General features: G+C 57.5%; 1 protein-coding gene across 1 annotated transcript in view; it reads left to right on the forward strand.

Moving 5' to 3' along the window:
* The window catches only part of CMIP (c-Maf inducing protein), a 212960-nt gene that overhangs the window by 160632 nt on the left and 26121 nt on the right, over positions 1 to 26207 (forward strand). Inside the window, exons 4-7 of the mRNA XM_062176295.1 lie at positions 12059 to 12220; positions 16392 to 16433; positions 20259 to 20321; positions 23755 to 23835. Of these exons, the coding sequence (XP_062032279.1) occupies positions 12059 to 12220; positions 16392 to 16433; positions 20259 to 20321; positions 23755 to 23835 (348 nt within the window). The remainder of the gene's footprint in view (positions 1 to 12058; positions 12221 to 16391; positions 16434 to 20258; positions 20322 to 23754; positions 23836 to 26207) is intronic.

Below are 26207 nucleotides of genomic sequence, written 5' to 3' on the forward strand. Positions count from 1 at the left end.
AGCAGAGTATAATCTGCCTGAGGCTGTGCAACACAGGCAAAAAAAAAAAAAAAAAAAAAAAAACCCAGCAGAAAAGCAATTCCAGCCTGGATCTGCCCCGAATGCACACGGCGAAGGGGAGAACAGCTCCCAGGACTTCCGAGGCTGGGGCGAGGTGGTGGCCCACGGAGCTCCGAGTGAGCGAGGAATAAGGAGGGTGTGAGGGCTGGGTGGGGCCTGTGGCCTGGGCCCAGAGGAAGCCAGGCATGTCCCCGCTGAGTTAGTGTCCTGGGACAGTGCAGCAGACCCCCAGGCACACACACTCACTCCCCCCCCCCCATTCTGCCAGGGGTTCTGGGAGATGATCCTTCCACTCTTTGCCTCTCCCAGCTCCTGTGACTCCAGCTGTTCCTCCGTGTCTTACTCTGTTCAGTCTCTCAACTGGGGGCTTATACTGAAGAAATAAATGTCTTTCTCACGCATGTGAAAGCTGAAGTCCAAGACCAAGACAGATTGGCTCTCTGTAAGGGCCTGCTTCCTGGACCGTAGATGGCCATTTTCTCACTGAGACCCGTTGCAGAAGAAGGGGCAGGGTAGCTCTCTGGGTTCCTTTTGTAAGGGCACTGACCCTACAGGTCACCCTTGCCCCCTGCATGGTCGTTCCTATGTCACTGAAGGGGGCACCTCTGCGGATCCCTGGCTGCACGGTCAGACCCCTGGCGATTTAGATATGCTTGTGTTCGCCGCATCTGAGAGGTGGTGCAATGGCATTCAGTACATTCAAATTAGACAGCCATCATCACTGTCTGTCTCCAGAACCTTTGCACGTTCCCCAACTAAAACTCCATCCCCATTAAACACCAGCTCCTGTGCCCCCTCGCACAGCCCCGTCTCTGTGACTTGGCCCACTCTGGACTAGTACTGGCCTTGCCCTCTATGGCAGTTCATTGCGCTCACCGTGAAGTCCACAAGGCTCAGGTGTGCTGTAGCAGGTGTCGGATTTGCCTCCCGTCGGAGGCTGGACCACGTTCCCTGTGGTGTCTGTGCACCACGCTTTGTCCATCACCAGACATGGTTTGCTTCCACCTTTCGGCCATCATGAATGATGGGACTGTGGACATGGGTGTGCGAATGTGCTTTTAAATGCACTGGTGCCCCTCTCTAAAGTGTTGGTGCCTCTTTTTGTCCTGCCCCCTGTGCCAGTACAACGGAACTCGAGACTGGACTCCAGCATGGGGTTTTATTAAGCCCCTGTGCAGGTCCACGTGTGTGTCCAGGACTGAGAACCCGACAAGGTTGTCTGTAGTGAACGTGAGCACAGTGCCCAGCCGAGGGAGGCCCAGGCTGTCGCCCAGGTGGTGCCAGCCGTGGGGTTGGCTGCTGTGCGGCCCTCTTAGAGAGAAAGCTCCGGACCAGAGCCACCCCACGACTTCTCTTTGCCAAGGCCCCTACGCCAGCCCTGCGAGCACCTCCCTGCCTGAATTCTCCTGGAAGTTCCTCTGGAACCTCCTGGGTCCCCAGGTGGCCCCTTCTGACATCACGGGTGATGCAGGTGCGCAGGAGTGCAGGCGTGCTCGCCCAGCTCTTCCCAATCAGCGCAGGGGCTTATGCAATCCGTTCACAGGCTGGGGCAGGCGTTGTTAGGGAAAATGTCAGCATTTCTGTCTCCTGTGAGCAGAAAGGGACCGGACATTAGCTCTCCCCGCTCCTCCCCAGGGGAAGAAAGCACAACAGATTCCAAACCCAGGTTACACTGAGAGCTGATGGCTCCTGTCCCGCAGCCCAGAAGGGCCGACCCACTGTCCCCATCATGTTCCTGAAATAAGCGGTCTGGACACGGGCAGCAGAGCAGTGAGCAGCCTGGCCCTCGGCCTGGTCCTTGTCACTGCTTCCCAGCTGTGTGTGTTTCCAGTGGCTGCTGTCAGAAAGTAACAGACAACAGAAGTTTGTTCTCTCACAGTTTGGGGGCCAGAAGTCTACAGGCAGGTGTGTCCAGGGCTGCGTGCCCTCTGCGATGCTGGGGAGGGCTCCTTGGCTCACTCCCTGCAGGGAACACCACCCTCCCGTCTGTCTCTGTCTTCACTTTGCTTTCCTGCACGTGTGTGTGTTGTATGTGTGTGTGTCTCCACATGGCCCTTTTAAACAAAAGTTTTATTTATTTACAGAGAGAGAGAGAGGGCTTCCATCCTCTGGTTCACTCCCCCAAATGATTGCAAGAGCTGGGACTATGCCTGGATGGAGCCAGGAGCCCAGGTCTCCATCCAGGTCTCCCATGTAGGCGGCAGGGTCCCAAAGGCTTGGGCCATCTTCTGCCATGTCCCCTGGCCTGCGAGCAGGGAGCTGGGTTGAAAGTGGAGCACTCTGACATGGAATGCCAGTGTCACAGATCAGCTTTTAACCCACTGCTTCCCAATGCTGGCTGTCCACGTGGCCTTCTCATCAGGACTCTGCTGTGGGATGAGGGTCCATCCAAAGCAGTGTGACGTCATCTTGACTCTGTTAATCTGCAGAGACCTTGTCTCCACGTGAGGTCGCGGTCAGATGCCAGAGATTCAGACTGGATCAGGCACTTTGGGGAGACAAGATTCAACGGACAAAGCAGCTGTGTGACCCTGGGCAAGGCAGTATCCCTCACTACCACCGTCTCTTCTCCATTAGCAGAACAAGACAGCACAGGCAAGGCTACCTCAGAGAAGAGTCCCCGGGCCCGCAGGTCGGAGCTTTGCTGTGTAGAGGGCTCAGGAACACCAATCCTACCTGCTTTATGCATATTCCCAGGCCCTGCCCAGCTCCAGGGAATCAGAATCCCCCAGGCAAGTGCCCATAGCGCTGGGTGGGCTGAGGGTACAGGGCCAGCACAGGCACTAATGCACAGTTGCTGCTGTTCCTGATCGCTGTGCTCCTGTCTTCCTGCCCCCACCTTTTACAAAAACCAAGAGCACCAGCCACATACCCGTCAGGGCTCCAGTTACTGCAGGAAACACTAGATAAACAGCTGAGCCACGGTCTCCACCCCCAAGGAGCTCACAGCTCCGTGAAGACAATGCCACACACACAAATCATGAGTGCACTCGAGCCCAAGGCACAGCCAGTGCTACGGTGTGGGGAGTGTGGCACCCAGATGGGCGCCTGGCAGCGCGGCCAGCTCATCTCGCCAGCCAGACTCACAGTTACCCTGGCAACGAGCCCATGCCCCCAGAGCACCAGAGCAGGATACCCACCCGAGTCCCGCTGTCTCCTTGACAGCAGGTAATGAGTGCAGGGAGACTGGCTCCAGTGGGCACTTAGGGGACCTGGTGCCTGTTCCTCCTCTGGTTACAGCACCCACTGGTCTGTAACCACCACTGTGCTCCCCGTGGGCAGGAAGCCACAGACTCAGCCAGGTGCAGAAGGCACTCTCGTCTCCGAGTGGTATGATGGTTCGTGCTCTTTACCCCAGAATACCTGGATCCCAATTCTGTCTGCCTCTCCCCAGTTACATTATTCCACCTCTTCCAGCCTTGATTTTTCTCATCTGTAAAATGGGACTGATTGTACCATTCACCTCACTGAATGGCTGTTGGGATTACAAAGATGATCTTCTATGAAGCATGTGGTGCAGGGCCGAGCCTATGGAGAGCCCTCCACAAGTGGTCCCTGCCCTGCTGCCAGGTCACCAGTCATAACCCATCATGCACAGTGGTTGCTGTGGAGTCAGGTGGGGGCATTGTCGCCGTCCCCAGCGGCTTTGTTTCTAGAGTGATTTGTGCCATGCCTGGCTCCTCAGACAGATGGGCTGTCTCTTCTGCTCCCTGCTCTTCTGTAGAGCCCGTGCACCACTCAGAATGAGCGGCCCTGTTAGCGGAGATGGGTGGGATAGGTACTTGTCTTTGCGCAAGGAAGAATTCAGATGTGAGACAGAGAGCGGTGGAAAGCAAATTAGCAAGGTCAAACAGATGGGACAGAATCTGAGAGAGAGAGAGGGTGCCCCCTGAGTCTGGGGGAAGCAAGGTTACGTGGTTTAATGGAGGGAGGACACCTGGCGGGCCTGGTGGGTGCCTCAGGAGACAGACTGGGGCTTATAAGGGAAAGAGGTCCGGTTCTCCCCGCCATTTCTCCTTCATCTCCTCCTCCCCCTTTGGGACGGAGTTTGCTGAGTGTGAGTTAGGTGAACTTCCTCCCCAGGTTCACTGCTCGGTGCTGTCAGACTGGGGAGCCCACCTGGCACCGGGCAGAGGCGCCTCCCCAGGGTCACACAGCTGCTTTGTCCGTTGAATCTTGTCTCCCCAAAATGCCTGATCCAGTCTGAATCTCTGGCATCTGACCGCGACCTCACGTGGAGACAAGGTCTCTGCAGATTAACAGAGTCAAGATGACGTCACACTGCTTTGGATGGACCCTCATCCCACAGCAGAGTCCTGATGAGAAGGCCAAGTGGACAGCCAGCATTGGGAAGCAGTGGGTTAAAAGCTGATCTGTGACACTGGCATTCCATGTCAGAGTGCTCCACTTTCAACCCAGCTCCCTGCTCGCAGGCCAGGGGACATTAGCAGGCCGGGTAACCCATCTGGGGCTGAGGAGAGAGGATTGTCCTGGGGGCAGGCTGAGAGTCCTGTAAAGTGACCAGGGTCTAGACAGGACTCTGTGGTGTAAAATCCCGGGCTGCGTCCACGGTGAGCTTCTGCAGATGGGCTGTTGTCCTCTATCGCACGTAGGCTGGTTTCTAGCTTCCTACTGAACGTCCCTACACCCGTCTGAAATCAGGCACCCTCGAAGGGTCTTCACTGATGCGTTTGCCTGTCTGTCACAGGGCGCAGGGCTGATCTTGGCTACGCTGGGGTCTCCCGAAAGACCCACTGAACCCAGCGGTGTCCCAAGGCAGTGCAGTGCAGGCCGCCTGCATCCCGTTGTCAGCAGAAAGCAGCAACGCGCAGGGCAGCGCTGCCCACCCTGGCACCCGCAATGTGTGTGCAGATGGACCGGTGGTGGCACATCCATGGACGGCATCATTGCACAGTCACCAGAAGGGTGTGGCACTGACACACCTGCCGCACAGAGGGACCTGGGAACGTGCTGCCTGCTGGGAGAGCCAGACACGCCAAGCCCCGTTCTGTGTGTGATTCTGTTTGGATGAAATGTCCAAAATAGAGACAGGCAGGAAGCTGATGGGTGCATCTGGGGGCTTGAGGAGGGGGACAGAGGAAGAGCCTGCTTGATGGGTCAGGGTTTCCTTTGGGGTGACGGAAGCCTTCTGAAACTTGATAGTGGGGTTTGCTGTACCACATTGCGAGTACTTCTAAATGGCCCCAAATTTAAAATGACCATGGGATATGAGTCTTATCAATGACAACAGCCTGGTCCCTTGCAGGGCTTGCTTGTCGAGCCTGGAGTCCCTGAGCAGACCTGGGTGATGGGCAGTTGCCCATGATACCCCTGTGGTTCCCAGCAGCACTCAGGAGCTGCCCCCAACGAGCCTGAGGCAAAGGAAGAATTCCGGTTGGGGAGAGAATCAAGCAGTAGTCAGTCTCATCCCAGAAGCTCGTGGCCCCACCGTCCTGATCTGTAACAGAAGCAAACATGCATTTACAGTATTTCTTTTACAGTCAGGTGCTGGGGACTGTTGTGGTACAGCAGGTTAAGCTGCTGCCTGTGACAGTGGCATCCCAATCCAAGGGCCAAGTTTGAGTCCTGGCTGCTCTGATCCAGCTCCCTACTAACGCATCTGGAAAAGGCAGCAGACGATGGCCCAAGTATCCGGGCTCCACCCATGTGGGAGACCTGGATAGAGTTCCAGGCTCCTGGCATTTAGGGAGTAAACCAGCGATGGCAGAGCTTCCTCCCTCCCTCCCTCTCTGTCTTTCACTCTGCCTTTCAAATAAAGTAATTAAATCTTTAAAAAAATAAAATGCAGTGCAGTTTCTATTTAAGCTGAGTATCTTTTGGTGAGTTTAAAGCCCGTAAGTAGGCTTGTGCGTGCCCTCTGGTTGCGTGGGTCCTGGGATTGTTCAGCCTGCTGGGAGGTGCCGTCCCCTTCCCTTTGGGAGCTGCGACAAAGACCTCAGGTTGGCTTGGTGGCGGGGCTGGTGTAGGTCAGCAGGCAACAGGTGGTACAGGGCAGGGAACTGCATTTCATTCTTCCCATGCAGTCACAAAGAAGGGCTGGGAGTTCAGGAGCTGGCCTTGGGCTGGCGATGAAGACTTGGAGGCCGGAGAGGTGGTTTGGGGAAGGGGTAAGACACGAGACAATCACCAGGCCCGAGTTGTGTGTGATGGCAAAACAGCTATGGTTGATGATCAGAGGTTTAATAAGGAAGCCATTCTGCAGGATTAGAGAAACCATGCCTCCCCCACCCCCTGCCTCATTCCCAGCCCTGTCTGAGTGTCCTGGGCCCTGCAGCCGTGGCGAGTCCTGGGTCAGGGAGGCCCCAGCGAGGCCAGCAGGCAGCCACTGCAAGCAGCTTTGCCAACACAGGGGCAAAGCTGGAGATGGGGTCCCGGGGAGGTGGGGGCTCCTGTGGTAGGAGGCAGGTGGGAGCCAGCTCCTTGTGCCACGTGGTGACTGGGGGAGAGGGGCCGAGTGTGTTGCGGGGCCTCTGAGGTGGGTGACAGAGGGGACAGCAGTGCTGTTAGAACTTTCTGCGATGACGAAGACATTCTCTGTGCCACCAGCATGACAGCCGCTAGCAGGTGCCGTGACAGCGTGACTGAGGCTCTGGGTTTGAATTCAGTTCCGTGTGAGCAGGAGGCTCCACCCCAGGAGCTGCCGCTGCAAGCTTGTCCAGGCCATTCCGCGTCCTGCAGGGCCCATTTGTCTCTGTGGGGTCCTCCCAGCCTCTGCGGCTCCGCTCTCCGTGACAGGTGGTGGGGAGCATGCGTGCTGTGGCTGCGAGAGCCTCAGCAGCTGCAGTGGGCAGCAAGGCAGCAGCCCCAGCCTCTCGCGCCAAGCCCCTCCTCGCCAGGGGCGCATTCCCGGTGACAGTTCATCTCCCATGGCGGAGCCCAGAGGCCTGAGAAGCCTGGCGTCAGTGCCTGCCTCTGCTGAGAGAGCGGTTACCAGAGAGATGGCGGGTGTTGCCCAGGTAACGTCCTTCCCCGACAAGCAGAGAGCGAGGGTGGCGATGGAGTGGCAGCTCTGCCAGACGGCAAGCAGAGATCTGCGTGCTGCTCCATCAGTTGGTAGCCAGTGGGGCTTAGTCACGGGTGCCGGGAGCCCACCCAAGGCCTGCCTGCCCCGGCCGCTCCCTCCCAGGACTCAGTAGGTGATGATTCCAGTTGCTGTGTAGCTGGCAGCTCTGCACATTGTCGCGTGGAACAGGCACGGGCAGCCCTCGACAGTGCTGGTTCCTTCCTTGCTTTGCAGGTGGGGAAACTGAGGCACGGGGAACAGACTCGGAGTTCAGCAGTCCCAGGGCCTGTCTGCCTTGCTCACCGCGTGTGGGTTCCTAGTACTTAGTGCCGCGTGTGGTATGGTGTCATCGATGGTTTTCAGTCAGCTTTGTGGGGTCACTGGAGGGACGGACGGATGGACAGAGAGGGTGGGTGGGTGGATGGGTGAAATGGTGGGTGGGTGGGTGGCGGTTCCATCTGAGCTGCAGACTGAGATGTGAATCCTGGGCTGTGCTGTCTTTGTCGTGGCTGTTGCTATCCACCACTTGCCTAGAGTGACATTGTGTGAGTACAGCTTGACTGAAGTATGCTTTTTATACCCCAAGATTCAGTTGTTGTAAGTGTGCGTGTTCAGAGTTGTGCAGCCCTCACCGATGCTGGAGATGTGCCTGTGCTTGGTGGCAGTCGGATTCCGGTCGCCAGTCCCCAGCCCCGAGCGGTGACTCTTGGACTGCCTGTCCCTGCAACCTTGCTTTTTCTTTTTTCTTTTCTTTTTTTTTTTTCTTGGATTTATTTATTTTATTTGAAAGGCAGAGTTACAGAGAGAGGAGAGAGAGACAGAGAAATCCAACATCCTCTGGTTCAGTCCCCAGATGGTCAATGGCCAGAGCTGGCTAGCTGAAAGCCAAGAGCAGCTTCCACATCTCCCACTGCTTTCCCAGGCACATTATCAGGAAGATGGATCAGAAATGGAGCAGCCGGGACTCAAAACAGCACCCATATGGGATGCCAGTGCTATAGGCGGCGGCTTTATCCGCTACGCCACAGCGCCAGCCCCAACCTTGCCTGTGCTGGACGGTGCCATACATCTCTCGTGCCTGGTTTCTTTGCTGGGCGTGTGCTGGAACGCTCCATCCAGCTGTTGTGTGTGTGTGGCTCAGTTCTCTGGGCTGTCAGATACTGTGCCTTGTCTGACTGTATGTGGTCTTGCTTATCCATTCCTCACTGGGTGGGCATCAGGGCTGTTTCCAGTTTGTGGCTCTTACGGACGCTGCTGCTCTGTGCGTTCACGTGTGCGTGGCTTCGTGTGGAGTGTGCTTTTCTTTCTGTGGAAGGTTTCTAGGAACGGGACAGCTGGGTCATGTGAGGAGTGCACACCTGACATTGCAAGAAACTGTGCACCCATCTTCCAAAGTACCTGCAGCAGCTCGCCGTCCCAGAATCCAGGCTGGTGGCCGCCAGTGGCTCCATACCCTGCAGGCATCTGAGCTCTGAAAACATGTGAGGCCGTTCCTGGTTTCATGGTCTCAAGACCTTTCTTAGTAACATCAGTCACATGTCCAGCCACAAGACAGTTCCCAGAGCTTGTCTACCCCCTCAAAGGAATCCAGTGGCCCATGGAGTCCACATGGAGCAAACCACTAGGCCACCCACCCCTCTGGCAGAGAGGACGCAGTGGGAGGATCCTACTGCAGCTGGAGCCTGGAGTCGGGATTCCGGAGGTGTCCTAGCCCCAGCCCCACCATGATTCATCACAGATGAGCCCGGCGGAGTTCCTGCGTGAGACTCCCTAACTTATCCCCTGAGGAGAAGGAGCCAGGCCTTGTGTGCCTGGGCAGACCTCCCCGGCCCCATGCTGAGTGCCCTGTGCTGGGGCTTAACATGGCCCACCCCGCACCCCACACCCATGACCTCTCAGAGCCTTACAGGTTCATTCTTGAGCCTCCCCCCTGCCTTCTTCAGTGTCTCCTGACAGATCTCTCCCACCCCTCCACCCTGCTGCATTGGCCCTGACCATGATGGGAAGAAGGAGCGCCTCGGAGTCAGCTTAGAGCCACCTTTGACCCTGACTTGTACCTTTCTGGCTGCTTGACTTGGGGCAAGTCATGTCACTGTGTGGGACGTGGAAGTCGCCGGGGTAGAGAGAGTCCTAGCAGTCACTCAGCTCGGCCTCACCCAAGGCCACAGGCTGCTGGCTCTGGACACCCGAGACTGCCCAAGCACATAGGTTGCCGGCTCTGGGATTTCTTACCGTGGGCACAGGCAGCAGGAAGTTTTGGAGACTCAAGGGAATTGGTGGCAGGTGCCCAGCTCCCTTGTTCCTTGGGTGCGTCCTCTAAGACAGGGCCTGCACCGTCTCCGAGGGTGCCTGCAGGGCCTTGCCCACATTGCTGGCAGGGGGTGAAGCTGCCGCTTGGCTTCACCGTCATGCTCCTCCCCTTCCAGTGCCCTCCCCTTCCCCGTCTCACTGCCCTGCTCTTCACCGTTGTCTCCTACAATCACATCTCAGCTCTGTTCTTTGTCTTGGAGTCTGAAGTCAAGGCTGTTGAAGCAGTGACAGGGCCCCAGCTCGTAGAGTTATTGTGAGGACTGGATGAGACCCTGTTCATCCGAGCTCAGCACAAGGCGTGGCGTGGGGTGTGCTCGCTAAACGTTACCCTGGTTACAGCCAGTGGCACCTCTGACTGAACGTGGTGCACACCTCTGAAGCCAGGACTTGGGCACCCAGCAGAAAGCGGCAGGGAGGAGGGGCCCTGGGCACCATGAGGACCGGGTGCACGAGGGTGATAGGGACTCATCACCTCTGTGTCTCCATCATGTCTCTGTGTGGACAGCAGGAGACAGGCTGGTTGCATTTTGCAAAGTGGGGCTTGGCCAGAATGGTGTTCACTACGTATTAATGGTAGCTATTTCTGGTTGTGGGATTCTTGAGGCCTTTTTAAAACCTCTCCTCTTCTTTGTGTTTCTTGGTGTGGTCTAAACTTCTTACAATGAACGTGCATCATCTCCAGCAAAAGAACGAAGCCATTATCCTTTTGGAGGTAAAAAATTCACAGCTGATGCGAGAGGGCACGGAGAGCTCGGAGCACGCTCCAGGCTAGCGTGTGCTGAGCGCAGACGGGGTGTGCGGCGCTGCGGTTTGCTTTGGACCGTTGGATGCAATGAGCTTTTTTGTGATCATTTCATGGTCGTTGAAAAAGTAAGCAGTTCTCTGGGTCCAGACTGAAACCACAGACGCCAGGGCTCAAAGGAGCCTTTCCCTCCTGGAGCAGGCTGGGTGCTCACAGCAGGAAGTGTCCCAGCAGGGCCTTGGTGTTGTGCAGGGACACGGGTGTGAAGTCCGGGCAGCACTGGCCGCCTACTCCCACCACTGGGCAGAGGGGCTTCGGTTATGAGGACCAGGCTAGGGGCTGGTTAGAATTTCAGAGCAGCTTCAGTGCCCTGTGTGCTTTGTGCCACTAAAGTAACCAGGAGTTGAACCCATGCTCATTGTCAACATCGTGTGTGGTACATGACCTCATTTCCTGGACACCCACCTGGACGGGACCTGCGGGTTCTTAAGGATCTAAGATGACCGAGCAGTGACTGTGTCCAGTCTTCTCCTTCCTCCTGCCGGATACAAACTGCTGCCTGCACTTCCCCAGCTTGCTTCTTAGTCCCTGATGCAGAACGCGGGGGAGTAGGCAAAACACGGCCAGCCCAGGGGGCCACACAGGCAGAGAGGGAGACAAAGGAGCGAGAGGGTGAGACCGTGGGGAAGACCTGGAGTGGCGAGAGGGGACGTTGGAGACTGCCTGCAGTGCGAGTTCACGTGGGCAGGCAGGGTGACAATTGTGGAAGTAGCCGTAAGAAGCCCCAGAAAAGCATGGGGAGTAAGAGGTGGAGGGAAGGGAGACAGGGCACCAGTTGCAATGCTGTGGGTTGTGCATTTCATCCTGTGTTGAGTTTTTCTAAAGAGACCGGTAAAGTGCCAGGGTTCTCTGTCTGTTGGTGGGGGCCGCTCTGTCTGGGCTCTGTGTTCAGAGCTTGGCCATGTGGTGCAGGATGGGAACTGTTTCACACGGTAATTGGCAGCGAGGCCTCGTGGTGCCCCAGGTACAGAAGGGGAGGGTGGGGCCCAATGGGTGGGATGCTTGGTAGGACGAGCCAACTCTAACCCCGGCGCCCACCAGCCATGCCACCCCAGTGCCTCTCGGCACCCAGGGGCACCCTGCCCCCCTCCTGCCTCCTCCCTCATCCAGACTTTGGCTCAGCGATTGTAAGATGTCACTGCAGCTGAAGGCTGGCACCGTGTCACCAAAATCAGGCTTTCCCTGAGGAGCAGAGTGGTTAATGAAGGAGTGCACCCAGCTAGAGAGAGCAGCTGCCGAGCGGGAGCCGGGAGGGAGCGTGGTTTCCATGATGTCAGAGAGGCGGACCTCAGTGGAGGGGTGGAGGGAGGCAGCAGCCCCTGCCTGTCCACTGTCTGGCTTCCAGTGTGGCACCCGGCGAAGGGGAGGAGGCGCCTGTCTTCCCCGCCAGGTAGATGATGAGTCCGCCATGGCTTTCCCAGGGGCCATCGTAGGCTGAGTTCCCAGCCCACTCCTGCCTGTGGCGTCGCTCGGCTGAACACCACAGTCCCAGGGACCTGTTGGGTTCAGCCTGTGCAGACACACAGCCCCTCTGTGGGCCACGAACGGGTGACGGTTTCCTCTCGGGGAGGACGTTCGGCAGAAAACGCTTTGGGAAGCGAAGTTTCAGTTCTTTCCAGTCTCTGGAAGCTGTGGAAAGTTCCTCTGCCTGTGTGCTCCGACCTGGCTGTCGTACCAGCGCCTGATGGCTCTGGACAGTGCTCCGGCTCGCCTCGGCGTCGGTTCCCCAGCCGGGGGAGGGGTCCGTGTGGCTAGTTCCTCGGGCCCCTGTGCACCCTATCTCGTCTGACTCTGATCACCCGGGGCTCCTGCTCCTGTGTTCTCAGTGGTGTGATCGAGCCTGTCTTCCTTGTCTCTCCCAGAAAAAAATTTACAAGTACAAGAAAGTCCTCAGCAACCCCAGCCGCTGGGAAGTTGTCTTGAAAGAGATCCGGACCCTGGTGGACATGGCCCTCACGTCCCCGCTGCAGGATGACTCCATCAACCAGGCCCCACTGGAAATCGTCTCCAAACTGCTCTCAGAGGTGAGGCGCGCCCCGCCCCCCGTACCTGCCCTGCCCTCCGCAAAGTGCGGACCCCCGCCCAGGAGCCGTCACCAGGGGTGCTCTCACTGCCGCTGGGGGAAGAGAGCAGTTCCCCACCCAATGGAGAGGGAGGCTCGCCTGAGGCTCCCCACGGAGCTGTCCAGTGTCTTAGCAGGGATGGGGGATGGCAGGCACTGGTCTTGGGCCTGTGGATCCCAGCGCTGCCTTTGGAACTGTCCAGTTCGTTCCCAAGAGGGGCACGCAGGGGCACTCCCCAGGCGGCCTCTCCTTCCTGCCCTGTGGTGGTTGGGGCAGGTGCCCCATCTGTACTCCTCCCAACTCCCCCCCTGCCCCGACAAGCCCAGCACTGGCCCACTTGAACCCTGGGGGTCCAGGTGCCTGCCATCCTAAGCCGCCAACAGATTGACCTCCTTCCAGTCTCACAGGAGATTCCACAATACAGTGGGAACATCCAGGTTAACCAAAAAATAATCAGAAAAGGGAGCCACCGTGTGCAACCAGTGCCACTGAGCACCACGCTGGTGGGCCTGTGCCGTTGGCTTTGCTGGGCTGCCCCGCACAGGAGTGTGTGCTATGTGCCAGGCACCAGCCTGGGCACTGGCAGAAAGACTTGCCCCCTGCCCTCCAGCAGGGAGACGGGCAGTAAACAGGAAGCTCCATCAGTGAGCCAGCTCGTGGTGGGTTCCAAGGGCGAGGCGCCTCGGAAACATGCGTCTTTCTGTTTATCCTGTTCCAGGCGCTATTCTGAGCGCTTTGCAAATATCAATGCTTCCTCCACGTATTCCCAGGCCCGGCCTCTGGAGCCACGGGCATCGACGACTCCTGCTTTAAACTGGGCGTAGCTGCTAGAGGGTGCTTCTTCCTGCTCCCCTGAGAGCAGTCCCCAGTTCCTGGGTGGCTCCTGCGTGCTCTCGTGCAGCTCCACATAAGCACCTGTTGCCCAGAGCACTGTCCTCTCTCCCCAGGCGTAGGTTAGCCAGGAACTTGGCCTAGACCCTCCAAGGCTGCTGAATGGACAGGGTCCTACAGTTCCTAGGAGGAGCTGTGGCCAGAGGTGGAGAGTGATTGGCAGTAGTAGTCACAGGCAGTGTTGCACAGGCTGCGTTTCCCAAAGAGGAAAAGCGGAGGCTGTGAGATGCACCATGGTCAAAACCCGGAGTTGCAGAGCCAAGTGCCTGGCGTCCAGCCTCAGGCCTCAGATTCTCATCCAGAGAAGAGGGAGACTGGAGGTGCCAGGATCCACGCACGCAGGATCTTCACGCCTGAGGAAGCAGGGGCCAGAGATGCCCAGGGGCCTGTCTGGCTCCTGTGAGCTGGCCGCAGTGGGCTGGTAACTCCACCTTGGGGCTCCCACCTTTCATTTGGAGACCATGTCGTCCACCCACCCAGCTGAGCCACCGTTAAACCGTCACTAATCAGGACAGTTGCCAGGGCAGTAAATAGATCTCCAGGATCTTAAAGTCAGCTGACCCCCAAACTCAAGGGTGTGGAGCCAAAGACATTACAAGGAAGCAAATGGAAGAAGCTCCCCTGTGCTGTGCACCTACTGTGTGCAGGCCAGGGCTCAGTGTTACTGTCCCCTTCTGCTGCTGAGAGCTGGCATGTGGTTGGGCCCGCACTGGGACTCCCACCCAGGCAGGCTGCCTCAGCTTTTTGCCTTTCCAAGCAGCGATCACTTGGATGAGCCCCCAGACCTGCGAAAAGTCTCCCAGGAGCCCCACAGGCAAGTTAAATAATGTATGGAGTTTAATAGCTTGTCCAGGATCGTTCAGATATGTGATGGGCCGGGCCCCACACCCAGGCCTGCCCTGTTGTGAGGTGCACACAGATGTGACGTAGATGTGACCTAAACCTGGATCAGGCCAGATGTCTGGCAGGTGGGGAGATGAAACTGTCTGAGAGAGAGATTCCGAGGGATCAGACAGCTGGCCCCGCCCTCCGTGCTCAGTGGCCTTGGCTGAGCCCGGTTTTCATTTGCAAATCAGGGCTGAGCCTCCACTGCCTGTTTTACAGGCTTGGGAATCAGATGCTCAGAAACTTAGGAGTTGTGTGGCCCGAGAGCCTTTGATAGATGCCACGTTCCCCCTTGTCATGGGAAAGGGTTGTGATCTGGGCCCCCACCCCGCCTTCCTCATACTCAGCCAGGCCTCCAGAGGCTGGAAAAGCGAGACGGCCTCCCAGTGTGCTGTCGTGTTTGTTTGGAATGCCCAGAGCTGGTTTCCAGGGCCATCTCCAGAGGGGCTCCAGATATGACCAAGGCACCGGGCAGGTGGCAGGTTCTGGAAGCAGGGGAGGACCGGTCCTGAGAAAGCACACCGTGTCCTCTGGCAGGGCAAGGCTGGCCGTGCCTGACCTCCAGGCCTTTGCAGAGCTGAGAGTGCAGTGTGGGTCTTCGTGTGAGTTTTGAGCCTTCTCTCCAGTGCAGGAGCTGTGGGGAGTACGCTGCGCCCCGGTAGGGGAAGAGTGTTCCCTGCAGAAAGCTGCCCTGTGGCTGGGCGCCCGAGACTTCCTGGGAGAACACGTGGGGTGGGGTGAGCATGGGCTGGTCCCTGCAGAGCTGCACACGGCAGCCTGAGGTACAGCGCTGCTCCCAGGTGCGAGTGCACAGCTGGGTGGGCGGAGACCAAAGGCTTTGGACTCAGGATGAACAGGTGTTCAGACTCCATTGTGTCACTCTTACCCGTGCACCAGGTGAGCGACTGAGTCCTGTGTGTCTCGGGTCACCTGTCAGCCAGTGGGGCGGTAGGAGAAGCTGTCACAGTGCATAGGGCTCGGGTGTGAGACAACAGAATCTTAGTCGGTGCCACAGTCACAAGGAAAAGCCGAAGTCAGCTTTCCTTGTCCCTGGGCTGAAAATGCCAGCCAGATGTTCGCATTCCACCAGCGTCCACGAAAGGGGCAGGTGTTAGAGTCCAAGAAGCATTTTGCACGTGACCCTTGGTGGCGTGGGTCAGTCCTTATTCAGATCTTGAATTGCCCAGACACTGGCCCTGGGGCTGACCCCACCCACACCCTTCAGGGAGCCACTTGTGGCTCATGAGCTGTTCTCTCTCTCTCTCTCTCTCTCTCTCTCTCTCTCTTTCTCTCTCACTTATTTGTTTGAACGAGTTACAGAGAGACAGAAAGATAGATCTTCCATCCACTACTTCACTCCCCAAATGGCCACAACAGCCAGGGCTAGGCCAGGCTGAAGCAGGAGCCTGGAACTCTGTCCAGGTTTTCTGCATGGGGTGGCAGGAACCCAAGCACTTGGGCCGTCTTCCGCTGCTTTCCAAGGTGCATTAGCAGGGAGCTGGATCAGAAGTAGAGCAGCCGGGACTCAAACTAGCACTCACATGGGATGCTGTCTCTGCAGACCGTGGCTTAAACCACTGCGCCACAACGCTGGCTTCTCACAAGCTTTTCTTTGGCCTTAGCTGATGTGACCACATTAGCCACCTGTGCCTTCCATGAACCTGTTGCAGTGGTGGCAGCCAAGACTCTTTCTAGAACAGTCGATCTTGCCGGTGCTGTTACAGTGAGCTGTCGCTTCACATGCAGCAAGTGTGGCTCTGTCAGGCAGTGCAAGTTGCCACCAGTGAAAGCCCGTGTCCATCAAAACAGACATCAGAATACCAGAAACCAGCAGAAAAGAAAACTGCCATTTTGAGCTTTCCCACCATCCCTTGTTTATCCATTTCCTCATTCACATAGCCACAGGATGGTGGGTAGCAGGGACCAGTTGTTTCAGAAAATCCCAGACTGGAGGGAGAAGGAAGCATTGACTTCTCAGCCTGGTTTTGGATTTGTGAGCCAAGTAGTAGAATTTAAATTTAGCTGAAACGCTTTGTGCCGGCTCATGGAATACCAGTGTTCCCTGGGGAACCTAGTTTGGGCGCCACTGACATAATGTACACGCCGCTCCTAAAAGGCTTACCTGGCATGGAGTCAAGGCAGCTTTGCTGTGACCAGGGCCCAAACCTGTCCCAGCGGCCTCATCCCAGGTCTCTGTGCTCCCAGGTGGTGGAACAGGGACAAAGGCTATGCTGACTATACTGGGTACTGTGGGCTGGAGATGATTGGATCACTGGGAACCTTGGAAGCAAAGTGCTCTCCTTCTGAATCATGTTTTCTTTTGTTTTCCTCCTGCCTGCTCCCTTGCCCCCTTTAGAACACAAACCTGACCACCCAGGAGCATGAAAACATCATCGTGGTAAGTGCTCCCCCGCCCCGCCCCCTCCCTGAGGCCACACCCTTCCCCAGCTTGAGGCCCTTGAGGAAGCACACGTGTAAGCCACGGGCACTGGTGCTCGCTCGGTTCTGTCTTTTCCATCTGGCCATGCTCTGCTCTCTGCCTTTGGATGTTTCAGAGCCCGATCTGACCCCGGGGGGTGGGGGTGGATGGCAGGCTGCAGTTGCCCATGTCTGAGGTCTGTGGCAAGTGGGTCTTCATCATCTCCCCTTCCTGGGTCTGCCACAGGGAGCTGGAGGCAGGGGACAGCCGAGACCATGTCACGTGCACAGAGGCACAGGCAAGCGGTCTACCTTTTGCTCCAGGACTTGTCTGCTAATGAATCCACAAATAGAACCTGGGTTTACTTCCCCACGATGCAGAACATGAGCTGATGTTTCCTGAGAGTCGGCTGTGACGTCAGCATCTTCTGGGCAAAGCACCTTTCGGGGTGATTTGACACCCAGAACACACCTCTCACCGGGGCGCCAGGCCCTGGGCTGCGTGTTGGACCCGGCAGGTGACCCCGACGGCCCTGGGTCTTTCCTCTGTTTGTGGGCAGGCAGACGTGATCCCCTCCAAGATAAGGTGATGAGCCTCAGCGCTCAGCAGGGGCAGTGCCGGCCGAGCAGGGCTCGGAAGGGCCAGTGGGCGTTTGCCAGGTGGCAGAATGGGGAGCAGGCATCCCGGGGAGACCACATCTACACCTCAGCCTAGGTCCCCCCACTGCAAGGTCTCAGCGTGATGGGGAAGCATAGGGACTTAAAGCTGCTCGTGGGTTCCGGTTCTGGGCTGACATCACTCCTGTTAGCCTTGATCTCAGCGAGTGACGGGAGGACTCTTCATTTTGTTTGAAACAGCCTGAAGTTGGCCAGGACCGAGGTCAGATCCCTTGCAGGGAGATTTCGCCCGGCCCAGCTCCTTGCCCAGCCCCTTCCGGTTTCCAGGTGGTGGCAGAGCCTCTGGGACACAGCTGTGGTTTGGGATTTTGGTTTTCACACTCATGGTTCTGCGTTGCCTTTCTCAGTTGACCATAGGTCTAGAAGGTTCTTCCCATCTCCTTGGGTGTGTCTGCCTCAGGCTTCTCACCCTTGGCACTGGTGAGGCTGTCCTGTGCTTTCTCTGGGGTGCCGCGGTATGTCTGGCCTTGGCTCGCTGGGGGCCAGCAGCACCCCTCTGGGGCTGAGCAGTCTCCAGACCACATAGCCCCTGCAGGCGAAGTCTCCCAGGCCGGAGCAGCACTGTTCCGTCCGTTCTTTCCGCGTGGCTCCAGGACGTGTTCATTTACCCAGGTGCCCATGTTTCGGCTGACTTGAGCAGGTCAAGCCTCAGCCCCCTCATGTGTGAAGTGAATGTAGCAGCCTGCCTCTTATGGGGTGGGGTTTCACGTGAGCTCTTGGCCCCAGCACGCCTGCCCCTGAGAGATTCCACAAAAACAAGTGAGCTCTTTTTATTACTTATCATTAAAAATTGTCCTCACTCTGTGAGCAAGGCGGGCTTGGTGATTTCATCTGTACACATTGCCTCTTCACCTCCCCAGGGGCTGAAATGAGGCGAGAGCCATGAAGTCCCCACAACAACCTTGACACCCACCATGGGTGCCCAGTTCATCCCCGCCCCTCTGTCTGGAGACTCATTACCCATTCAAAGGGGGTCCTGCCATGCAGGGGATTAAAAGGGCTGCACCCTGGGCTCTATGCTTGCTTTAGATCTCCCCTCCCCCACACCTGGCCCCAGAGTCCAGTCTGGGTGGTGGAACCAGCCCACCCAGGTAGCACCCAGTAGCCAGGGAGGGGCCACTCCATCCCCCCATCACTCCTGTGGCCTGCCCTCTTCCTGTGTTTACCGGGCTGTCCACGCCAGGTTGCCTACGCCAGGTTGCCTAGTAGCTTGGGGAGGCGGGCATGAGCCGCTTCACTGCACAGGCTGGGGAAAGGGAAGCAGAAGGCGCCGCGTGGGCCGGGCTGAGGCTCCGGCAGAGCCGCAGAGCAGCCCCGGGCCTGGCTGCTTCCTGGGGGTTTTGTTTCTTCCATGCCTTGTTTCTCCTTAGCTGTAGTTGTGGCCTGCACAGCCACTCTGTGTCCTGGCCGTGCAGACAGCCAGAGCTCTGGAGCTACGCACGAGTCCCAGTCCTGGCTCTGCCACACTCTGACTGCGACCTTGAGCAGCTGAGCCCCTCTCTGGGGCCTCAGCTTCCCCTTTGGAGGGGAGGTGGGCATCGATGCCCACTCCCCACACATGGTGAGGATGAGGCCACATGCAACTGTCAGCCCTACGCAGAGCGCAACTGTGTGCGTGCTATTGCTGAATCCTGTTTCCTGTGTGGCCGTTGGGTTGTTGGTCCGTGTGGCCATGGGATGTGAGGATGGCAGGCTCACCCCTCGTGGGAGCCAGGAGCCCTGTGACTCGCATGGCTTGTGTTTGAACAGATAATGGCCAAGTGTGACGTCAGAGGACCACCCCCCACTCCTCCCCAATGCTGCCCAGTAGGTGCACCCCCCATGCACATGGGGAGCAAAGGGGATTGGAGCGACTGAGCAACTGCGGGCTTCATTTTCTTTGATGTAAAATGTATTTCGTGTTGGTTAAAATGGTAGCTGGCACCTGAGGCTGCCCCGTTGCACAGTGCAGCTCTGCAGGCAGCCTGGGTGTGGCACTGGGAGCAGTGGCTCAGTGTACACGGCTTCACTTTGCTGGAGCTGTGCCCCCATGCTCCGCTGCACTGGCATCCCCTCTTCGTGGTGTCCACCGTGCCTTCACCCGGCTGGCCTAGGAAGGCCCGGAGAGGAGGGAGCCAAGGAGCGCTGGTCCTCCTGCTCTCCCTTAGCCTGCTGGGAAGGGCAGGAGACATTGTGGACGGTCACAGAGGGCAAGGGCGCTCCTGGCACCTGGCCAGCAGAGGCCAGAGCTGCTGCTCCACGTCCTGCAGTGCCCGGGACGGCCTCCATCACAAAGGCCCGTCACTTCCCCCTCACTATGACCCTTTGGACCCTTTGCCAGGTGTGGGAGGGGGGCAGGGTTAGGAGAGATGAGGTGACTCGCTACCCTGGCCAGCCCAGATGTGTGTGGGGGGGGGCAGGGTTAGGAGAGATGAGGTGACTCGCTACCCTGGCCAGCCCAGGTGTGGGAGGGGGGCAGGGTTAGGAGAGATGAGGTGACTCGCTACCCTGGCCAGCCTACTCGTAGATGACAAGATCAGGATTTGCGCCCAGACCTCTGCCCACCTACCTGTGCACATGTCCCTTGTTACCGTGGGGGGATGTGTCCCCTCCCTGCAGACACCAAAACTTGCAGTCGCTCAGGTCCTTGATAGAAAACGCCGTTGCGTTTGCACACTGCCGCCCTTCCAAGTGTCTCTAGATTGCTCAGCATGCCGACTGCCACGCACATCCTGGGTGAATGGCTGCTGACGGCGTGGCTGGGGGACACAGCAAGGGGAAGGCTGTGCGTACTCAGGACGGCTGCAGGCAGGGGTGGTTGTTGTTTTCGCCCTGCAGGCGCTTGACTCCCAGGTCTTCAGGGTCAGCTGTACCCTCGCCCCTTGGGACGCTCCCGCTGTCAGCACTGCTGATCTGAGGGCAGCTGGATGGATGTCCCCACGTCCTGAGACCCCCTGGAGTTAAATGTGTTCTTGTGGGCGTCTGCCTTGTGGGCAGCCCGGAGCTTCGATCAGCTCCACCGTGGGCGCCCTGGCCTGCGGCGAGGCCGGGTTTTCCCGAGGGCCAGCCCTCCCTGACACAGCCCCAGCTCACTTCCCTGGCCCTGCCGCGTGCTTCCTCTGACGGACGCTTGCTCCTTGTGTCTTAGGCGATCGCCCCGTTGCTGGAGAACAACCACCCACCGCCGGATCTCTGTGAATTCTTCTGCAAGGTACGGCATCGCTGCAGTGGGGCCGTTCTCCGCGGCCTCTCTGTGCACGCACAGCGGGAAACCCAGCCCCCACCACCCTAGATCAGGGTCAGGCACAGGCCGGGGGCACAGTGGGCGTCCGCTCCCTGGGAACATAGGCCCCCTCTGCCACCCCGTTAGCAGATACAGGCTGAGAGAGATCCATGTTGCCAGGGTCCCCACTTGCCTGTGGAATGACTTTGTGGCTGTCTTTCGAGGCCATTTGCAGCAGGTTCCTGGGTTTCTGACGTCAGGCTAGGTTATTATTAGCCCAGGCTGCTCCAGCACCAGCTGGCCCCAGTGGGGGCCCAGTGGGGGCCCAGCCATGGGGCTTTCCCTGACCAGGGGAGGCTGGGAGGCCGGGCCAGGTTAGCGTGGGGGAACGCAGAGCTGAACCTTCACTGCCAGGGACCCAGCACTGACCGCACAGCAGGCTGCACCCCGTCCACACCCAGGGCACCCCAGGAGCCCCCATTCCCAAGTGCATCTCAGCAGACCGAGGCCTGAGGCAGCAAATCTGTTTAGTTCTTTGTTGTGGGTTTTTTTCTGTCCTGATTTGACATTCTTGGAAAGACACACAGCCTTCCCATTCCCCTCCCCCCATTCCTCTTCCCCCAATTCCCTTCCCTGGCCTTGTTCCCACCTGGCTCCCGTGGGCAAGAGAATGTGAGGCCCCAGCTTCTTGGTAGCTTAGTGTCCTCTGGAAGGTGCAGGCCTTGTCTACCAGCGACTCGAGCTCGTGGGCAGCAGAGCTCACTTTGACGGTACAGACTGTGGTGTGCCTGGCCCTCCGCACCCCAGCCAAAGCCCTGTGCGGGTCAGGAGACAGGAGCTCTGAAGGAGACACAGGATCGTATTGGCTTCTCTGGTCTTGTCTGTATCAAGAGGCTCTTTGAGCAGCCCATACACCTGCTGGCTTGAGCGCCCGGGGTACATTTCAGTACCGGGAGCCCCCGACCCCTTCCTAGTTGTGTGTGCGGCATGCACACACCAGGAGCCTCTGTGTCCCAGCGTTGAAGGAAGTCCCACCCTGGCAGCCAGAGTCAGATGGCCCGGACTTGGGGCTCCTTGGGGCAGGACCTCAGTGTAGCCCAGACCTGCCCAGGCCCTCCTCTCAGCTTAGGGTTCCGCCTTGTGATTGTCAGACTTGTGTTCTGGAACAGTGGGCCAGGGTTCCTGGCAGCACAGTTTCGGAAAGGGTGAAGTGAAGGAACTGTGCATGCTGGGCTCTCCGTGGGTGTCAAGGGCTGTGAGTGTGCAGCCCGTTTTCCCTCTGGACCCACTCGGGGACAGCTGTCTGGGCGCACCGGGCAGCCTTCCCAGCGGGGGCCTGGAATCTCAAGATGTGAACAACGCTTATTTATCTGGATCTCCCTGGGAAAGTCCTGACCCCTGACATCCCAGGCCCACTGCAGGGGCCATGCAGGTGATAAATGTGTGTGGGACGGCGCAGGGTGTGGGTCCTTGCGCACCCAGTCTGAAGCCTGCAGGCTGCCGCAGACAGTCAGAGACGGCATTGTCAGCCGTGGGGGACTTTCAGGCTGGGTATCAGAAGCCAGTCAGACCAGGCCTGCTGCGTTTCAATTCTGCATGTCTCATCATAAATCAGATAGGGATTGTCAGACCGGACACCTGTGTGAACCATCGCAAACTGTCTTCAACTTTCAGATCCTAACAAAAGCGAGTGAAATAGCTCACCCTGTCCACTGTTTTATTACCCCCCTTCCCCCTGTTGCCTCTACAATGCGGGGTTTTGTGTATTTACCCAATTGAGTTACAAACTTATATCTACCCAGAAACTTGCACACGGATTTCTTTTTAAGGTTTATTTATTTGAAAGGTAGAGTTAGTGAGAGAGGAGAGATCTGCCATCCATTGGTTCACTCCGCAGATAGGCACAACAACCAGGGCTGGGCCATACCAAAGCCAGGAGCCTGGAATTCCATCCAGGTCTCCCACATGAGTGGCAGGGATCCAAGTAGTTGGGCCATCTTTTTGCTGGTTTCCGAGGCACATTAGCAGGGAGCTGGATGGGAAAGTAGAGCAGCCAGCAAACTGGTGCTTGCGTGGGATTCCAGTGTTGCAGGTGGCAGCCTAACCCGCTGTGCCACAGCGCCAGCCCACACAGATGTTTGTAGCACCTTTTTCGCAGCCCAGATCTCTGTTGGTAGGTGAATGGGTAATGAAACGCAATTCCACATTGAAAAGAAACGAGCTTTCAAGACATGGAGGTGCCTTAGTCGCCTGTTGCTGAAAAAAGCCAGACTGAGAAGGCTGCCTACCATGTGGTTCCCACAGTGGGACCTCCGGGAAAAGACAAAGCTGTGGAGACAGATCAGGATCAGTGGTTGGGACAGGCGTTTGGCACAGCGGGCAGGGTGCCAGGTGGGTGGGGTGTCTGCATTCCCTATCGAAGTGTCTGGGTTCATGCCCAGCGCTGCTTCTGACTGCACCTGCCTGCTAATGCACACCCTAGGGGGCAGCGTGTGAAGGCCCAAGTACCTGGATCCTTGCCACTCACATGGGAGACCCACATGGAGCCCATGGCTCCTGGCTTTGGCCTGGTCCAACCTCAGCTTTGGCTGGGATTTGTGGCGTGAACCAGCAGATGGGAGATCATTCTGTCTCTGTCTCTTTGTCTCACTACCTTTCAAGTAAGTAGAATACAGGTGCATGTTTTTGGCACAGTGGTTCGAGCTCTCCTTGGGACACAAACATCCCATATCAGAGTGGCTGCTTCAAATCCCAGCTCTGCTTCCAGTCCAGCTTCCTACTAATGTGCATCCTGGGCAGTAGCAGGTGATGGCTCAAGTGCTTGGGTCACTGCCACCCACTTGAGAGACTCAGATGAGGTTCTCCGCTCCTGACTTTGGCCGGGCCCAGACCTGGCTGTTGTAAGCATTTGAGGAGGAACTAGCGGATATGCCATCTCCGTGCCTCTTTCTCTCTCTGTCTCTGCAAATAAAATGATAATAAATACTCTTGTTGAGGGTTAAATAAAGAAATGAACAAGGGTCAGTGGCTGCCAAGGGTTGAGGGAAGAGGGGTGGCGGGCAGAGCTGAAGCCACTCCCTGTGACACTGCAGGGGCAGACACATGCCATTACAGGTCTGTCCGGTACCACGAGGGACTGCTGACATCCCCCAGGGACTCTGGGTGGCAGTCTCTGAGTATGGCAGACGTCCTGTTGCTGTGTTGGGGAGGTGGGGCAGGGCGCACACGGAAAATCTCTCCCTCCCTCTCTCCCTTGCTGTGGACTTGAAACTGCTCTATAAATCAGTCTGGTTTTTTTAAAAGCTTTGTAACTATATTCAGCAAGGAGCCCAGCCCCCGGCCCCAGCTGCCAGCAAGCTCAGCATTGTCCCCAGCCCCGCTGGAGGCCACTGACCCACACTGACCTCCCCTCTCTCTCCAGCACTGCAGGGAGCGGCCCCGGTCCATGGTGGTCATCGAGGTGTTCACCCCCGTGGTCCAGAGAATCCTCAAGCACAACATGGTGAGTGCCGGCACCTGGCCACCGCACCTTCACCCTCCTGGACGGAATGAGTTGGGGTTCTGGGGAGTGTGATGCAGCCACACCCACAGCAGGTCAGCATAGCAAAGGCCGGTGGCTGGGGGAGGGGCAGCTGGGTCTCGTGCAGAGCCCCAGCCTGTCTGGATCCTCAGCCTCTGGCCATGGAGTGGGACTTGTGGTTCCTGTGCTGTGGGCTGTGTACCGCAACTGTTGCCCAAGGAGCACAGTGCACAGGGGCAGCCGAGATGAGCCGCCCAGGGAGCGACCTGACAGACACACCCCAGCCAGGTGGCCACAGTCGCCTCACCGGGATGAGCCACGTTGCTAGGATATTCGCCCCCTTGATGTGATGTGATAAACGTGGCATTCAGGGTCTTCCTTCTGGTAACCCACAACTCCAATTTAATCCTGAGAAAGACAGCAGACATATCCCAGTAGAGGGATGGTCTACAAAACACTGAAATGGGCCAGCGTTGGGGTGCGGAGTCTTCTGCTGCCACCTGCAGTGCCAACATGCCACATGGGCACTGGTTCAGGTCCCGGCTGCTCCACTTCTGATGCAGCTCCCTGCTGATGGCCTGGGAAAGTAGTGGAAGGTGGCCTAAGTGTTTGGGCCCCTGCACTCACATGGGAGACCTGGAGGAAGCTCTGGGCTCCTGATTTCAGCCTGGCTCAGCCCCAGCCATTGCGGCCATTTGGGGAGTGGGAGGATCTCTCTTTCTCCCTCTGTCTCTGCCTCTGTTTCTCTGTAACTCTGAAATAAATAAGTAAATAAATCTTTAAAAAAAGAAGAAAAAGGAAAAAACAGTACATCTCAAAGCAGCCACAGGGAAGTCTGAGAAAGTGCCCCAGCCTCAAGGGGCCTGAAGAAGCCTGGTGGCCAAATGCCAGGTGGGAATTTAGTTACAGCAGCTCCAGTGGGCTGGGTACGTGCAGTTCGTGGGGTTCCTTGCTGTTCTCTCCTCACACTGAGGAGAACTGTGAACACTGTTTTCTCCATGGGGAAACTGAGGCTGAGCAAGCTCCACTGACTGGCCACAGGGGCCACAGCTGGGACTCCGCATAACTAGCACGTACTCACGGGTACTCATCGGCACCTTCCGGGAGCAGTGTGATGCTGAGTGTGGGAGGCCGTTTTCCCGAGAGCCAGCCCGGATGTCCTGCCACAGCAGGAGCCTGGACCTAGAAAGGCTGGGCAGGTCCTGTGGGGTCTGACAGGAGGCTGTGAGTACCCATGAGGGGAGCAGGAAACAGGCATGTGAGACCAGGGCCCATTCCATCTGCACGTGGGCTTGAGCCAGCCCCCAATACAGACTTAAGTCACCAGGGCACGTGACAAGCCCCGAAGTGACCATGACCTGCAAACCTTGTCACCTGTGATGTGGCTTCCCCATCTCCATTCTGCACCCCAAGGAATACCGTAACCCTGCACCCCTTCCCCCATGAGGAGCGAAGTATGAGACACATGCCCTTCTCTCCTCATCCCATGCTCTTGGCAGACATCAGTAATCAACTGCAGCATTCTTCCTACAGAGCTGTCTATCCATCCATCCATCCACACAGTGATCCAGGCGGCCACTACCACTGCGCCATGATGGGTTCTATTTCCCATTCTCCCCCAGGAGCGATTTGCAAACCTCCTAGCCTTGGAGTAAACTCATTTCTCGTTTTCTAAAGATGAGATATAGATGCCCCGTGTGATTCTTCCTCCAAGACAGCCAAGACACCTGGGGTGGGGAGTGGGGGATCTGCCTTCCTTGGGGCTCTAATAATCGCTGGGAGGGGCACTCCCTGGCTTTGGCAGAAGTCCCCTAGGGCGTGGAGACCAGCCGTGGGCTGATGGCCCTGTAGTGGAGCTGGGCCTTTCTGTTGGTATAGGGAGGCTGAGTCACCGGCTAGCCAGCGTGCTTCTCCTGTTGCCAGCCGTGTGCATACTGGGGTAGACAGCGACGGCTCCAAGGAACATCCGAGAAATGAGATCAAACCCTACAGTGGTGTTCTGGAACTTGAGGGGCATCACCTGTCCTGAATGCATCTCTTGCAAATATTTTGTGTGCCCCATTTTGTGGAGGAGCGAACCCAAGCTTAGAGAGTCTCAAAGCGTGCTCCTCCCTAGAGCAGCATGGAGCTTCAGACACGGAGGCGGCAGGCGTTTGTTTCCTGGAGATTCCATCCAGATGCCTCCTCCAGGCGTGTCCTCCGGAGAGACCGGGTGTCCCTGGGGCGACCTGCCATTCGTTGGACGTCTTTGTGGCAGACAAGGCCAGGAGATGCGGCTGTGGTCTCCCGTGGACCCCGATGTCCTCAGGGGAGTGTGTGTGACTTTCTCAAAGACCAGACTCCTCTGTAGTATT

Source organism: Lepus europaeus, chromosome 19 (assembly GCF_033115175.1).
Source record: "Lepus europaeus isolate LE1 chromosome 19, mLepTim1.pri, whole genome shotgun sequence".
In the NCBI taxonomy this organism is placed as follows: domain Eukaryota; kingdom Metazoa; phylum Chordata; class Mammalia; order Lagomorpha; family Leporidae; genus Lepus; species Lepus europaeus.